This window comes from Gymnoscopelus braueri, assembly GCF_963280865.1.
Source record: "Gymnoscopelus braueri genome assembly, chromosome: 18".
NCBI lineage: Eukaryota > Metazoa > Chordata > Actinopteri > Myctophiformes > Myctophidae > Gymnoscopelus > Gymnoscopelus braueri.
In genome coordinates, this window is record NC_137618.1 from 17,653,337 (window position 1) to 17,668,516 (window position 15,180).

The 15,180-nt window shown below is 40.7% G+C and overlaps 1 protein-coding gene across 1 annotated transcript in view; it reads right to left on the reverse strand.

The window, feature by feature from the left end:
• LOC308073887 (carboxy-terminal domain RNA polymerase II polypeptide A small phosphatase 1-like) overlaps nt 1-14,844 on the reverse strand; it is a 30,606-nt gene extending 15,762 nt beyond the window's left edge. Inside the window, exons 1-2 of the mRNA XM_080413127.1 lie at nt 14,438-14,844; nt 3,068-3,216 (exon numbers count right to left, since the gene is read on the reverse strand). Of these exons, the coding sequence (XP_080269253.1) occupies nt 3,068-3,216; nt 14,438-14,510 (222 nt within the window). The 5' untranslated portion in view covers nt 14,511-14,844. The remainder of the gene's footprint in view (nt 1-3,067; nt 3,217-14,437) is intronic.
• Nucleotides 14,845-15,180: the final 336 nt, after the last annotated feature.

Below are 15,180 nucleotides of genomic sequence, written 5' to 3' on the forward strand. Positions count from 1 at the left end.
ATATTGTTCAGTTATCTCAAACTGCTGTTTTGTCTCATATTGTTCAGTTATCTCAAACTGCTGATTTGTCTCATATTGTTCGGTTATCTCAAACTGCTGAGATGTCTCAACTTGTTCAGTTATATCAAACTGCTGATTTGTCTCATATTGTTCAGTTATCTCAAACTGCTGATTTGTTTCATATAGTTCAGTTATCTCAAACTGCTGATTTGTCTCAACTTGTTCAGTTGTCTCAAACTGCTGATTTGTCTCAACTTGTTCAGTTGTCTCAAACTGCTGATTTGTTTCAACTTGTTCATTTGTCTCAACTTGTTCATTTGTCTCAAACTGTCCAATTGTCTCAAATTGTTGATTTGTGTCAAACTGCTGATTTGTCTCACACTGTACACTTTCATCAGCTTCATAAAGACTGTGCTCAGCCAGTTCACATAACTGTGTGGATGCATTGCATTCAGTGACATGGTGGAAGCTTTCTTCAACGAGCTGGCTTTCCTCACACTGTTCAGTCATATACGGAGCGAGTGTCCTCTCATCAGGGTCAACGTCGGTGTCAAAATGGGAAGAATTGTTCTCTTCTGATAACATGTGGGTGTCCTCAGAACATTCACATATTTCAAAATGCTCATCCTCCTGTTCAGATGGATAGCTTTCACTGTATTCTGCACCGTAATGGATTTCACCTTGATTTTCATAGTATTCACATAGCCCAGTGTCAGAGTCAAATGAATCCGCAATTGATTCGGTGCGTTCAGAGATGTCGGGTATGAATTCTGCCTTACTGCTTGGGTCAAAAGCTTCAATGTCTTCTGTTGACGTCTCTGGCTCACACTCAAAATATTCAGATTGCTGATCACAAGCCTCCCATTGCTTCAATAATATGAGGGGGTCTGTGTAGCCAGGTTGGAAATCAGACTTTTCACATTGCCCAAAAGCCTCACAGTTCACCGCTAATTTGTTTGGCTCTGACTCAAACGACTCAAACTGTTGATCGGAAGGCTTGCATTGCTGAGATAATTGGAAGTGTCCTGTGCAATGTTCACAGCACAGGCCACATTCCGAGGCCAAGCCGTGATTAGCACAGCGCTCAGGGGGTTTAAAGCGTTCACTGTGTTGAACACATTCGCTGAATACTTTGCTCGACTCAGAAGCCTCACATCGATCTAGACTTTGGTCAAATTCAAACGACTCTTCACTCGTTGAGCACAACTCGAAGCTCTCCATATTCCCATTGTAGTGCACACAGGATGCAGTCTCATCTGCATGATCTCCACCGATGTTGTGGTGATCAGCGTATTCCACCGAAGGGTCCATCCCTCCTGTAAGACGCTGCTGCTCTGCAAAATCCACAAGGGCCTTAATCACAGGTTCAGCATGTCCCTTTGAAGGCTTGGTTAAATCCATCACTTCCATCGGTTCTGGGACCTTGCAGTGATCGGCAGGCATGATTTTACCAGATGGCTCCACTTCGCAAGAGACTTAAATTTGCTCAGATGCTTCCAGGCACGTGGAGCAGCAGGAGCTGTGATTCTCTGTTTAAAAAGGTTTTTAATCTTTCAGAGTTTCTGCTCTGATCCAAACATTCTGTCAGAGACCACTAGTGCTTCCTCCAGAGATCAGACACAGCCTCCAAGTGCACACGGCCAGCAGGTGTCTGTGAGGTCCACTGAGAGCAGGGTTCACACGACGGATGGTGGGGGGAGTCACAGATACACAGCTCGCCTGGGAGAGCAGCAGCAGCGCGCACAGTGACATGACAGGGTGAGGGGGACAGGGGGAGGGTTGTCACAACCAACACTGAGACTACCACTAACTACACCCCCAAACCCCCCACGGGAGACCAACCAATTTATTTTGGGAGGCGTGACAAATAACTCCTCCTGGAAGATCAAATCTCTATAAAAAGCTGAAGTAGGGCATAAATCTGAGACCGACACCTGAGAGCGTCTTGACCACTTGATCCCTGTGACTGCTAGCTGCCATGTTGTTTCCCAAGAATGTGCTCAATAAAACCATGGGGGGCATTGTCAATTTACCGAGTATGTGTTACGTAGACAAATTGGCCGTTGATCATCTCTGACTTAGCAGGCAGTGGTGTGAAACATAGAATCTCTACATTCACTCACACAGGCTGCTACACTCAATATCACTGCACTACATACAGTATGCAATGATTTACAACTGGTTATTTTTAACCTTTATTTAGCTACCAAAGGTCTCCTAAGCACACATGCTGCTTATATTGAGTGCCCCCCCCCCACCCCATGCCCGCGTGACACTAACCCTGATACCCTGATCATAGCAGATCACCTCCCTGCAAAATCATAATTCCACTGTTATTGTAGGCTGACGGCCTAGATGAAAGGTACCTTTAGGGTTGCCATTCAATTTCTCCTTGCCCACACCACAAAATCTGAAATCAGTTTCATTGTCACATCACAGGTTCAGACGTGTAAATCAGTGGGAGAAAAACATAAGAATAAACATGTAAAAAAAGATCAAAGATATCTACATATATACACACACACAGCATAAATAAGCAGCAGATATGTACATGAGGTTAGAGATAAGGTGCAAACGAGTAGTAGCACAACAGCGGGTTGTGCAAGTTTTCCCCAAACCTATGACTTTGTGGCCTAAAAGCCTGTTGTTCTGATCTGGAGGCTACATTCACCTTTCCTGTGAATCACACTCCACTGGGTTGATATATGGACATTCAGTACTTTTCAACAGTGACATGCAATAAGTCTCCCGACGACGTCTTGTAAACATGAAAGTGGCTTGTGCAGTGAAACCATGTGTTGCCGATCATGTGTCTATCAATCACGCTGACCTCCTGCGGCGCGAAGGACCACGCAGAGGGACGGCGAGAGATAGATGATATCGCCACAAAGGGCAAGAGTGAAGCCTAATTTATATTTCATAGTATGACATTTTGCTGGCCAAGAAGAATAACTTGCATTCTTGGCTTGAAAATGTGTTCTTTTTGGCAAGCAATGCCGTTGTCCGATGGGAGTATAAATTAAGCTTCAGACACAGTGTCTTGCCAGGTGGGTTGGGCACCACTTACTTTTGAAACCGTCCCATTTTCCTCCACCAGCAAGGGGGCGTTGTTGTTGACCGGAGGCGGTTCTGTCTCCTTGTGACACAGGCAGCACAGGAGGCTGTGGAAGATGCCTCGACTGCGAGGCTTCTTCGACGGAGATACTGCATTGGCACCTGGAGGACAGACATGAGAGTTGAATATTCACACCTGCGAGACGGAATCGTTCTCACATTGCCTGGCTGGGGCTATTTTTTGCAGTGCAGCAGCAAAGGGTGAACAGATCTTTACCTACTAAATAAATATATAATTAATGTATTCATTAACCTTTTACTTAGGGTTAGACACGTACCATCCACCTATAATGTGTGCCATTAATTAAAGTTGGACTATTTTATTTATTCGTATCTATCTGGGTTTAGCTCTACACTCTCTGACCTGTCCTTTACCTATCCTGTTTTTACTGCGGTTGGTGCTATGACACCTGAATTTCCCCATGGGGATCAATTAAGGTTTATCTTATATAATCTTAATAAAATACATTAAGTACCAATCAATATCTGCCACATTTTCTAATATTAGTTCTACTCTACGCTGCTATTTGATATGCAATACACTCACACGTTCCTTTTCAATTTGCATAGCAGACCCGTCTTGAAATTATATATTGAAAAACAAACTCATTTGGTGCAAGTCCAATTATGCAAACAGTTATGTGTGAACAGGGAAGCCAGTGAACCACAACATCCCCACAACATGCTGGGCAATGCTCAGTCCCTCCAGGTCAAGGTATCCGACCCAGCTGGATTCATTTTGGTCCAACACCCCAACTGACCCCACTGGTTTCATCTTTCACTTGAATGTTTGCCAGTAATCAATATGTATTACAAACAAAAAAATAATCGCCTATTTATTTTTACCACTTTCAACCTGGCATCCCTATTTTGGGCATGTCATTATAAGCATAATGTATTTAAATTATTTTCAGAAATGGCAGATCTACAAGCTCACAGCATGTCACATCATGCCGCGTTTTGAGCTTGTAGATTAGCTATGTAGACTATTCGTCACACGAATATAGGGTTATAGTGGCTAATATAGTCCTCAAGATCAACAATCCAATTAACGTAGCAGTTCCTTGGCACATTCACTGAGGAGGGCACAAAATCAGGCGACAAGATGAGTGATGAGTGTCGTTCTTTGCAAGAAAAAGCTTGACAGATTAGCTAAGCCTGCGGATGGCAGTTCGGAGCTGTCAGCATAGAAGATTAGCATGCAGCCCACACAACACTGAACCTGTGGCATCAGCATGACACTTATCACAGACCTGTCAACCTGCTGTGGTGCTGCAAATGTGCCATAATTGCTGAGATATTCAAGAACAATATCTACCTTGTCGAGACAATTATGTATTATTGAGACTGTGCTGTTGTCTGAATACTGTAGAGATTTTAAAATGAAATTGTACATGAAAATAAAAACTAAATAAAAAACGATGCTTATTCTTACTCTTATAATGCAATACTGACCCCCAAATTATCAACGGAACTTTAATTTCAATAATTTCCTTTGCTACAGTAACCAGTCTAATATAATAATTTCCCAGCCACGTTTGGACAATGCAAACTAGGAGTTTAAAATCAAGAAACCAAAAAACAATTGAATTACATTGAATAAAAACTAATCTAAAAATAAGGTAGAATAAAACCATTTGAAAAAAAAGAATGCAAAACTATTACATAAGCACTGATGAAACATAATTATTTTTAGGTCATCATAAATCACTTAGATCAAAGACGAACCTACAAAGTTACAAAAGGTAACAGAAGTTGCCTCCTTGTTCTATATCAGTTCTATCCTGTAAAATCTAGCCCACAGATGTTTTTAGCCTCAAAGTTAGCCTATTATTCTTAAATTCAAATTACTGTAGTGTGAAAATAGAAATTAACATCAATAAACTTTTTTAAAAACTAAATTCTCTTCAGCTTTGTGCGGCTTTACCCTCATCCACAAAACAAGTCTGACCCAGTTTCGAGCACGTTTACAATGTGTTGGGGGTGATGACTGCTACATTCAATTGGGGTCAAAAGTGGACTATGGCCCCTAGAGTATAGTCATGTCACCGGGGCATGCTTGTCCAGCATACTTGTCTTGGTCCCTACTTGAAAGGTTTGTGTGAAAACTCATGTGAGGGAACTGGGCAGGTGAGACTGGGCAGTGTTCAAAAACATCACGCTGCCCTCCACATCATCTCATCTGATATTACACATCAGAGTGCTTAAAATAGCTTGTCACGGCAGCTGCTGACAGCGGTTAATGATTGGGACTCTGTGTATATATAGCCCCCGCGTGCACACACATCAGGCCATAAACGGAGGCACAAACAAAACCTTTTTTATGTCACCTACAACCCACAGGAAGGGACTGCTAAGCCGAGTGTTGATCCGGTGCACATGAACACTGAAGTGTCAGCGTTGAGATAAAGCTTAAAGTTAGAAGGGGAAAAAAGTGTTTAAGTTGGTGTACTCCCGGGGATCAAGTCTGCATCGCAAATGTCAACATAAACACAATCCAGGGTGCCCAGACGACACTGGCTCCTTGTACTATGAGTGAGTGTCCGAATTAGAGGTCAAAAAGTGCAACACTAATGCCCGATTTATACTTCGTTGTGCGCCGTGTTGCACACGGAAAATAGCTGATCTACAGGCTCATAAAGTGTCCCAGCAGGATGCGTTGCGAGCTTGTAAATATGCTAATATATCCATGTTTCATCTGGATTCTTAAAGCTGTGTACTGAATACATGATTCCTGTTTCGTTTGGTGTGTGTTTTTTTTTACTGGAATGCATGGATTGTTGCTTTGTTAATAGTGTGGCTATTAATAGTGAGCATTAAAAAAAAAATTAAACACACATGACATGGAAATGGGAAAGACAGTATTAAATTTAAAACAAATATCAGGGGGAAGGGTTGGTTGTTATGGTATCAATTTCAAATCAACAGAGTCGACAATGCAATATCCAAAAACATCACTTAAACCCTGATGCGCTGAGAGCTCGTAGATCTGCTATTTTCGCCGAATGTTCACCCCAGAATGGGGATGGTGGTTAAACTGTCCTTCAAAAACTTCAGTAAAGAAGCAGTGACTTTGGATCCAAAATCACATTTACTCTTTAACCAGTTAAGTCTCATTCAATCAAGAATCAAACATTTTGCTGTTTTGTTACCTGCCATTGCAGTTGTCAACTACAATAGAAACTACAATAGGTCCAAGAGAAAGCGGTAAAAAAAGAATACAGGCCAGGCTATAAAGTTTTGTTTTCATATTTATTGTCTATCATCTCACAAGGAACAAGTAGCAAAATCTTCAGAGACCATGTCATATTTAGCTTGCAGCTGTGTGTGTGTGTGTGTGTGTGTGTGTGTGTGTGTGTGTGTGTGTGTGTGTGTGTGTGTGTGTGTGTGTGTGTGTGTGTGTGTGTGTGTGAATAAAATAACATATGGATGGGAATAACGGATGGGTAGATTTTCATGAGTAAGCTGCCCAAACAAGATACAAAAAGGTCACATGTCAAGGTCATGGTAAAAAAAATGCCAATCAGCCATATATATCCCAGGAAGGAAAGACAGGACAGTTGGTGTGAGAAGAGTTTGCACCCTCGGAGTATTTTCATTATTTTGTCATTTATTTATTCTATTTTTTACAATCAGCCTATGTATTAGATCCAGGCCAAATTGGAGTGCATGGTTTTGTTTTTTGGTAAATGACAAACATTTTAGCGACTATTTTTACAATGGCAAAAATAGCAGATCTATAAACTCACAACGGATCACGATGAGACACATTCTTTTCCTTAGTGTAAGCCTAACTCCCCTCTTTATGTTGTGTATTTGGGGCTTAAGTGGTTAAAAATCTCTCACACCACTTCTTCCAAGGAGTAAAGACAGAGAGGTGACAAGTTTTCTGAGGGAAATTGACAATTGCTCACCAGATCCACACACCGCATTTTAGCCTGCCCGGCTAAAAGCAGGCTTACCTGGGTCACTTTCAGGGGCAGCGCAGCTATGTTCCCTCAGCCCTATGTTCCCTTACAAAACTAACACTAACCCCAACCATAAACCTAACCCCAAGCTTAACCCTAAACTGAGGGAACATAGGGCTGAGGGAATACAGGGCTGAGGGAACATATGACCTCGTTTCGGGATATGCATGGCTCATTACTTGGCTACCTCTATTCCTATCCAGACAGGAGAAGGAATGAGCCCTTCCCACAGCCGACTTTCTGCCACTTTGACACTCGATACGCAGTTACAATCTAACAAAATGCTTCTCACCCTGCAGAGCGATTTGTATGACAGGTTCATGGTGCTGGAGATTGATATATGTCTTCAACACCCTGATTCAAACATTTTGATAATTACTGCTGAAAAGCCAAATGTTTTGTGTATGTGTGTGTGTGTGTGTGTGTGTGTGTGTGTGTGTGTGTGTGTGTGTGTGTGTGTGTGTGTGTGTGGTGTCACGGTGAAATCTTCGAAATATGAACTATTGCCATTACCAAATCGTAGAGCCTGAAATTAATTGTATAAAAAGTGTATATGGGGGGGGGAGTAAAACATTAGTTTCACCCTTAAATGTATACCCTATAAACAGGAATATACGTTTTAGCATGTTTAGCTTCCCATAATTACATTATTGTTGTTTTAATGCAGTTTTTAGTCTTACTGAGAAAAGCTTGTGAAATTCAGATGTCCATGACATGATAAGGTGGGCTTACAGTATCATCTGGAAGTTTGAGCTACATCTGTGTATACTTTGAAACATTGTAGGGTAGTAATGTGTGGGCTAAACATGGAAAACGTATTTACATTTATGTTGACAGTATCTAATATCGTGGTAGTTGTTTACTGTAAACCGTCAACAGAATTGAAGGATGACATATTAAAGGTCACTTACTGGTCTGAAAGATTATTGCAATTAAATATATCTATATATATTCCCACATTGTTTGTTAGAACTGTGTGTTATCTACACTACATGCTTATGACCAAATACTTGTGTATTACATTTCAGAATCACCTGAGCTGAAGGCCATTACATGCACCAGGAATGTAATTGCGCAAAGGGTTAGTACATCTGAAGTAGAATAAGGAAATCAATCTTATAAAATATGGAATACACATTCATTGTGGTGTCTGAATATATTTGCAAGGAATCATCAGTGTATGGACATATTTGATTAAATTATATACTATTGATTGTTTAATGAAGTTTCTGATTTGCTTGGAGACTTTCAGTGAAATAAAAGAAGATCCAAACACAGCTGCCCCTTCTCAGCCTCTTTGGCTCCTCACGTCTTGGGCCCATGACCCTTGGCCAATAGGAAGTGATCCAAGGGCATGCTGGATTTGGCCTGTGCAAGTTACCTTGACAGTGCTGCCACCTTCTGATCAAACTAGGTACTAGAAAGGGGCAGGGGAACAACACACAAGCTCTGGTCGGAGTTGAGTTGAGTTGAATTATACAGTAAGTGGAAATGGAACTAAAAACTGTGCAGACACAAAAAAGTTGGAGAACATAATCCAACTGAAGTAGAAGTGTGCACTGCTGGTCGAATTATTACTTTAAAATGTTTTTATATAACTCTACCATGTGATCAACAACATGTGAGATTCTGTTTTCAGGCAACATCTGCAAGGCCATTGTGTTTGTGTAGTGTATGTGCATGTGCATGTGCATGTGAGTGTGATTTTACCTTTGATCTGATCTAAAATGTGTGACTGACCTAATGGAACATGACCAAAATTATAAAAAATGTTGTGAATGTGTTGGCTTCTGGTGGTGGCTTTTATTACCGGCTTCATTAGCATCCTTGTTTGCAAAATCATTCCCTCAGAAATATGAGGTTGGTTGCTCTCACTGTTTTTATTTTGATGTTAGGAAATGAGAAGCGTGAGGTTTGTCTTCATTTTAGTCAGGACTGTAGAACGGGCAGAGAGGATGGATCACATCAGTGGTAAAGTAAACCAGTACATTTACTCAAGTACTGTACTTTAGTACAATTTTGAGGTACTTTTACTTAACTTGAGTATTTCCCTTTTCCATTAATGGATCCATGGGACCCCCAGGGGTCCTTGAAAGGGTCCCCTGCTAAATAATTGATAGTCAGGAACCAAATGGACACTTACAGCTCTGTAACTCCGACAGTGTACAAATGTAACCAAATGGATTTTTATACTGGGGGAGTTAGATTAGCACTGAGGATTTTACAGTGTAGATTGAGGTTCCACAGATTAAAAGGAGAAAAAAAAAATGGGGGTCTGTGGCCTAATATTATATATATCCAACTGGGGGTCCTTCAAATGGAAAAAGTTTGAGAAACACTGGGTTAGGGAATCCATAGCAATGAGCATCATCGGGTCCCCCAGCAATGTAGATAGCTGTGAACACACATTTAGGGCTCTTATTATCCGTCTTTATTACATGGCTTGGTTGAATGCTTGATTCAGATTGGTCGATCACTGAATTCAGCGGTGTGTTATTTCTGAATAATGACCGATGAGCTCAATAACAGACCACTGTCTAATCAAAGACTCGGAGCAGCTGCTTGATTTTATGCTGTATCCAACGCGGCAGCCATGTAAACAAATGTAATTTATAGCTAAACATTGCTCTCAAGAATGTTTTTGAAAACATTTGAAGCGAGAAATAGTCAATGCAGTAACCGAAAATGTATTCTATTTGATCAACACTTCCTGTTGTTTTCCGAGGCATAATTTTTTTTGAATACTTTCATTACCGTAAGCAAGGAAAAACTTTGTTTTGTTGTTACTTTTGGGTCAATGTATGTATTCATTTATTAAGTAGCCGTGTAATAAGCAGGATAATTGACGGTAACCTGGTCATTGTTGAGAAATAAACCCCTCCAGGATGATTCATTCATCCTGTCGGGGTTTATTTCTCAACAATGACTGGGCCGCCGTTAATTATACATTTCATACCGATATATGATTATGATCTACAGAACACACACACACACGTACCTTGCTCAAAGACACCTTGGTGACAATTGTTGAGTCAAAAAGCAAGACCTGTTCATTTAGCATGCACAGAATTTCCCAGTCTGTCAGGGATTCAGACCTGCAACTTTGGTCACAAGCAGGCTTAATCTAACGTGGCTTTAGGCAACCACTATTGTGTGGGTAGTTACAGATTTGCGCAGGCCTCTCTCTGTCTGTTTGTCAACAATTTGTGGTCTGCTGACTCCATTGCATGACTTTACCATTTCACCACACTGACGCTGATAAGCAATATTTACCCTGTTGAATCAAACAGCGCCAACATTCCAGTGGCTGAAGTCAATACTGTTCAGGGACCATATGCAAACGAGCACACAAGCTATGTGTACAAAAGTACACCCTTACGGGTCCATCTGGTTACATTTGTACACTTTATTATAACTGAATAATTTAACACTCAGAATTGTACTGTGTACAAAGTCAAATGTAACGCTGAAAGGTCTGCATCATAAATCAATCTGATCAATAGTTATTTTTTTATACAATTCTTCTGCAAGTGTCTGAGGACTTTCTTAGTTTCTTTCATTCCCAAATCCATGAACCTGTACCAAATACTAATCCAGGGTGCATAAAAATATGGCAATAGCCATAGCCACGTTTTTAATTAAATCTATTCTCTACTTTTTATTCTATAAAATGTCTATAGGCTATTGCAGCTTTGTGAGGGCATTCAACTCTATTCTTATAAACTGCCATTGACAGAATAAAAGGCTTACAGTAAATGGCGTTGAGGACACCTGTGCACAATAACATCCTGTGTTAATCACACCTCTGAGGGTTTAAAAATACAGACCCAAATACAGACCCAGGTCCATTCTCATTCTCAGAGTTGAATGAATCAAAAAGGATTTATTTGTCAATCACTCATACAGGTACAAGTAGCAAGATGCGGCATTCTCCATCTGAGTTAAATGAACACTGAGGATTTTACTGTGTGGAATAACTGCAAGCTCAGACAAGAAGCACATGACAGATGCTATACCTGAGAGAAACAACTGGCTGCAGGTACTCTTTAAAGGCATAGTTAGTACAGTATGTAACTTTGCCCTTTGTTTATATAATACATATTTTTGTATACCCATCATTTCCCTCTATTTCAGCCGTTATCAGCCACTGGAGTAGTGCGGTGGTGTTTACCTGCAGAAACACACTGCCCTCTCGCTGTATTTTGGTGTTTTAACTGTTTGTTTTGGTATCTCAAAAACACCCCGTCTACCAAAGCAAACAGTGAAAACACCAAAATACAGCGAAAGGGCAGTGTGTTTCTGCAGATAAACACCACCACATTACTCCAGTGGGTGAGAATTGCTGGTAGCCTATAACAGGAAATGATTCGTAAAGCATTTATTGTTTTGTTATGTAAACACAGGGCAAAGTTACACACTATGAGGCGCAGTTTACGGAGCTAGTTCAGGCCAGGCAACTCAAGGGATTGGGCCAACCGATCAGGTGACTAGTCACATGCACTTTCCTCCTGATCGGGTGGTTATAGGTACTGTGCTGTTACCTGCTCACTCTAGCTGCCCTGTCTTGCTGAGCTGATGTGTGTCGCTACTACTGCTGCTGTCTGCTGAGTTCCTGCTATCGCCGTTCGCTGCTTACCTGCTGCCGCCGTTCGCTGCTTACCGCTGCCGCCCATGAAGTCATCCCACCCGCCTCCCCGGCATCCACCTGTAGGCTCTGTTTCTAGATCCCCTTGGGGGTTTAATTCATTCCCTGTAAATGCTAATTGGCATGTAACATTCATTAAAATGTTATCCTTACAGGGAGTGAATGGATTCAGAGGCCTGACGCCAAACCATGCTTCCTCTTGTTTCTATACCATGCTTAAGCTTGCAAATATATATTGCTAATAAATATATATTCTAATCCAATCTAAGAGTTGTCTGACTGAAATGCCTTTAACAACTTTCAACCTGGCGACTCTGTGTTGGACATTATAGGCAATTCTTTAAAAAATCTTCAAAAAGATAAATACATTTGAAAATAGAAAAAAAAAAAACGATCTACAAGCTCACAACGTGTCGTATCTATTCGTAGTACAGTGCTGAAGTAGTAAGAAACACAAATGGGGAACACAACTCAAATTCATAATAAATCAAGATGTTTTTTGCTGAATTAATAACCCTTAATCACTCCACTTAAGTTAAAATGTGAATCCAGGAATGTTCCAGGAACATTTCTACATCATCTTTAATATAATGTGGCTTTTCAATTGGCTTAAAATGCTGTTTAATTAGGACTCAAGAATGTCACCCAGCCTTATTATTGTCCATAAAGCTTATTAGTTATACTTCATCCCCATATAAAACCCACCACACTCTTGCTACATAAACCCTGCTCAGAGCAGGAGAAAATCCCTGTATTCATATTTTGGTATCACAGTCTAATCAATATTTTTCAAAATGAACATAATTCTGTCTCCTCTATAGACAGGAGGAATTGTTTTAGGTTTGTTTATTTAGCTTTCAGCATGATCACAGGTTTTAAAAGACACCTGTGCCTTTAAAAACACAAAAACACACAAATTATTTTGCTCATTACAATATAAAACTTCAATCTCAATATAGACCTATCAAAAGTTAAGAATCTAACATTTGAATTGAAGTAAAGCTGCTTCTGTTAAGATAGTTAGGGTGACTCAGATTGTGGCATCAAGGGCAATTTCCATGGAATAAAAGAAGAGTGAATGTGTTATTGCCATAGAGTTAAAAATAAGGTTATCGGTTATCGGTCATAGATAGTAGATTAAAACAATGTCTCTAAGTTCTGCTTGTGTACAAAAAACTCAAACAACAGTTATATCTATGGGCAGGCTACACAAAACAGTTACATTCATTGTGGAGCTGCTTTAGACTTTAGCTACATTCTGATTACATAACAGGTGGTTAGTTCTCGTTTCAGGCTTTGGAGGAAGAGTCTGTCAATTGATTGGAATATACCATATTAACATGATATTAAATATATATATTTGTGTACGCTAATAGATACGTCCAAAACAATATGCCTAAACTGTTAAAACTGTAGCAACAGCATTGGATAATAATAATTAAAAATATATGTTTGAGCTATTATGCTTCATTCTAGGTTCATCAAGCTAGTGTTTACATAATCACGTCTAGGTCTACCAACTTTAAAATATCTCTCTTCCCATAATGGTGTCTGTTGCCGAACAGGGCTGACCTACGACCTCGAAAACAGCTGCTCTACAAGCTCCCAGCACGTAGGACACGTTGTGAGCTTGTAGATCAGCTCTTTTCGGCAGGCGACACCGTGTAACTATGGATTAAATGACGCATTAAAAGGCGGCTCCCCGTGGATAAAGGCCTAAGAATACCAAAACGCTCGCCCCAAAACACAATCACCCCGGGGGGAAATCCGGCGAGCTTGGAACATCAGTTAAATATGCCTAAACCTAGCCGCAAGCTATTTTTTAAGTCTGGAATCTAGAGTTGCAATACCAACTCTTGACAGCCCATACATACAAACAGAAAAGTCTGATCAGATTGTATTAAACGATGTTAAATTCACCAACATTGCAGCTGTACGGAAAGCTTGCATTATCCTCTTTCTATCTGCAAAGTTTTTGTTTCATAAAAATCCACCATAGGACATGTTATGAGTGACTCTCAATAAATTCCGTGCAGGTAATTATTTTTCTAAGTGTTGGGAGTGTGGAAGCGCTCGTTGGAAGTCACTCAACGATCCTGCATACCACCTGTTCCAAAATTGCACATAATGCAGGAGGCAGCAGGGCGTTGCGTTATGGAAAACGAGCGCTTCCAAACTCCAGCACTTCACCTGCACGGAATGTATTGACAGAAAGTAGCTCATCATATAAAGAGAATAATTCAAACTTTCCGTACAGCTGCAATGTTGGGGGGTTTAACATCCTGTAATACAATCAGATAGGACTTTTCTGTTTGGATGAATGGGCTGTCAGGGTTGGTATTGCAACTCTAGATTCCATATTAGAAATAGGATTTAATTCTAACCTTTCCCTCAGTACAAGAATACAAGAACCACTGGGGCCGAGCGGGGCGAGCGTGTTTTGGGGCGAGGCTTCCGGTTACCAGGCCTACAGTACTACCGCCCGGGCTGCTGCTGCAAGTTAACTTCAAAGTTGATCACGATTCGAATCAGTGGAAAAGTTTCTCCCGATGCATTTGCGATCATCAACATGTATCCAATGTTGTCAAACGCTTTACACTTTAATGTTCGTGACACAATGTTGCAACCCAAGCGCTTGCCACTTCTAACAGTTTGTCATGCGCAACACGGCATTAAAAGAAGACTTTAAAAAACTTTCTCCAAAACTCACCTTCCTCTCGACGAGTCGCGTTTTCCTCCTCATCCCTCGTAACTTGCGTGATTATTGACGACGAATGGTCCATTAAAGATCCTGCTGCTGAAGTAACCCTGTACTGATCAATGCTCTATACGAATAGATCTGGGAGTTATGGCAAAAAAAAAAATATTGATATTTTTGCCACTCCCTGTCTACATACGCGCATACTGCTGCGCGTAAAAGCCAAACATTGTTCTAAACGAGTCCAAAGCTTACCCAGTAGAACATGTCGATCGGACCGAGTTAGTGTAAAAAATAAATAAAAGCAATGGCTGAAAAGCTAATACAAAATGGATTACTTTTTGTTTCTTTTTGTGGCCTTAAAGTTCAACAACTTCATCAATTTCACGATACAAACATGGACCTTGACGGTTTCAAGGAAGCCCTATTCTTAAAGCCACAATGCAGGATGTGGTTTTCTTCGCGCAAAATGTAGGTCCACAGTGTAGCCCTGAAACATGAATGTCATATCATGACAGTCATGGATGAACTTCAATCTGGTCTTTGCACTTTCTCCATTTACGGCCCGTACATTTATATAAACGTTCAGATTTCAAATATAAAGTGGTTACCCCATGGCCACGGATGTTACAATTATGTACGGGCCCTCAGAAGTACCCGTATGTTTCGTATTGTTAAATAAAAAGCATTTTAATCCGATCGGTGGCCATTTTCTCCGTATTTTCGCCCTTTCAACTGCGCGACCCTATCGGTTG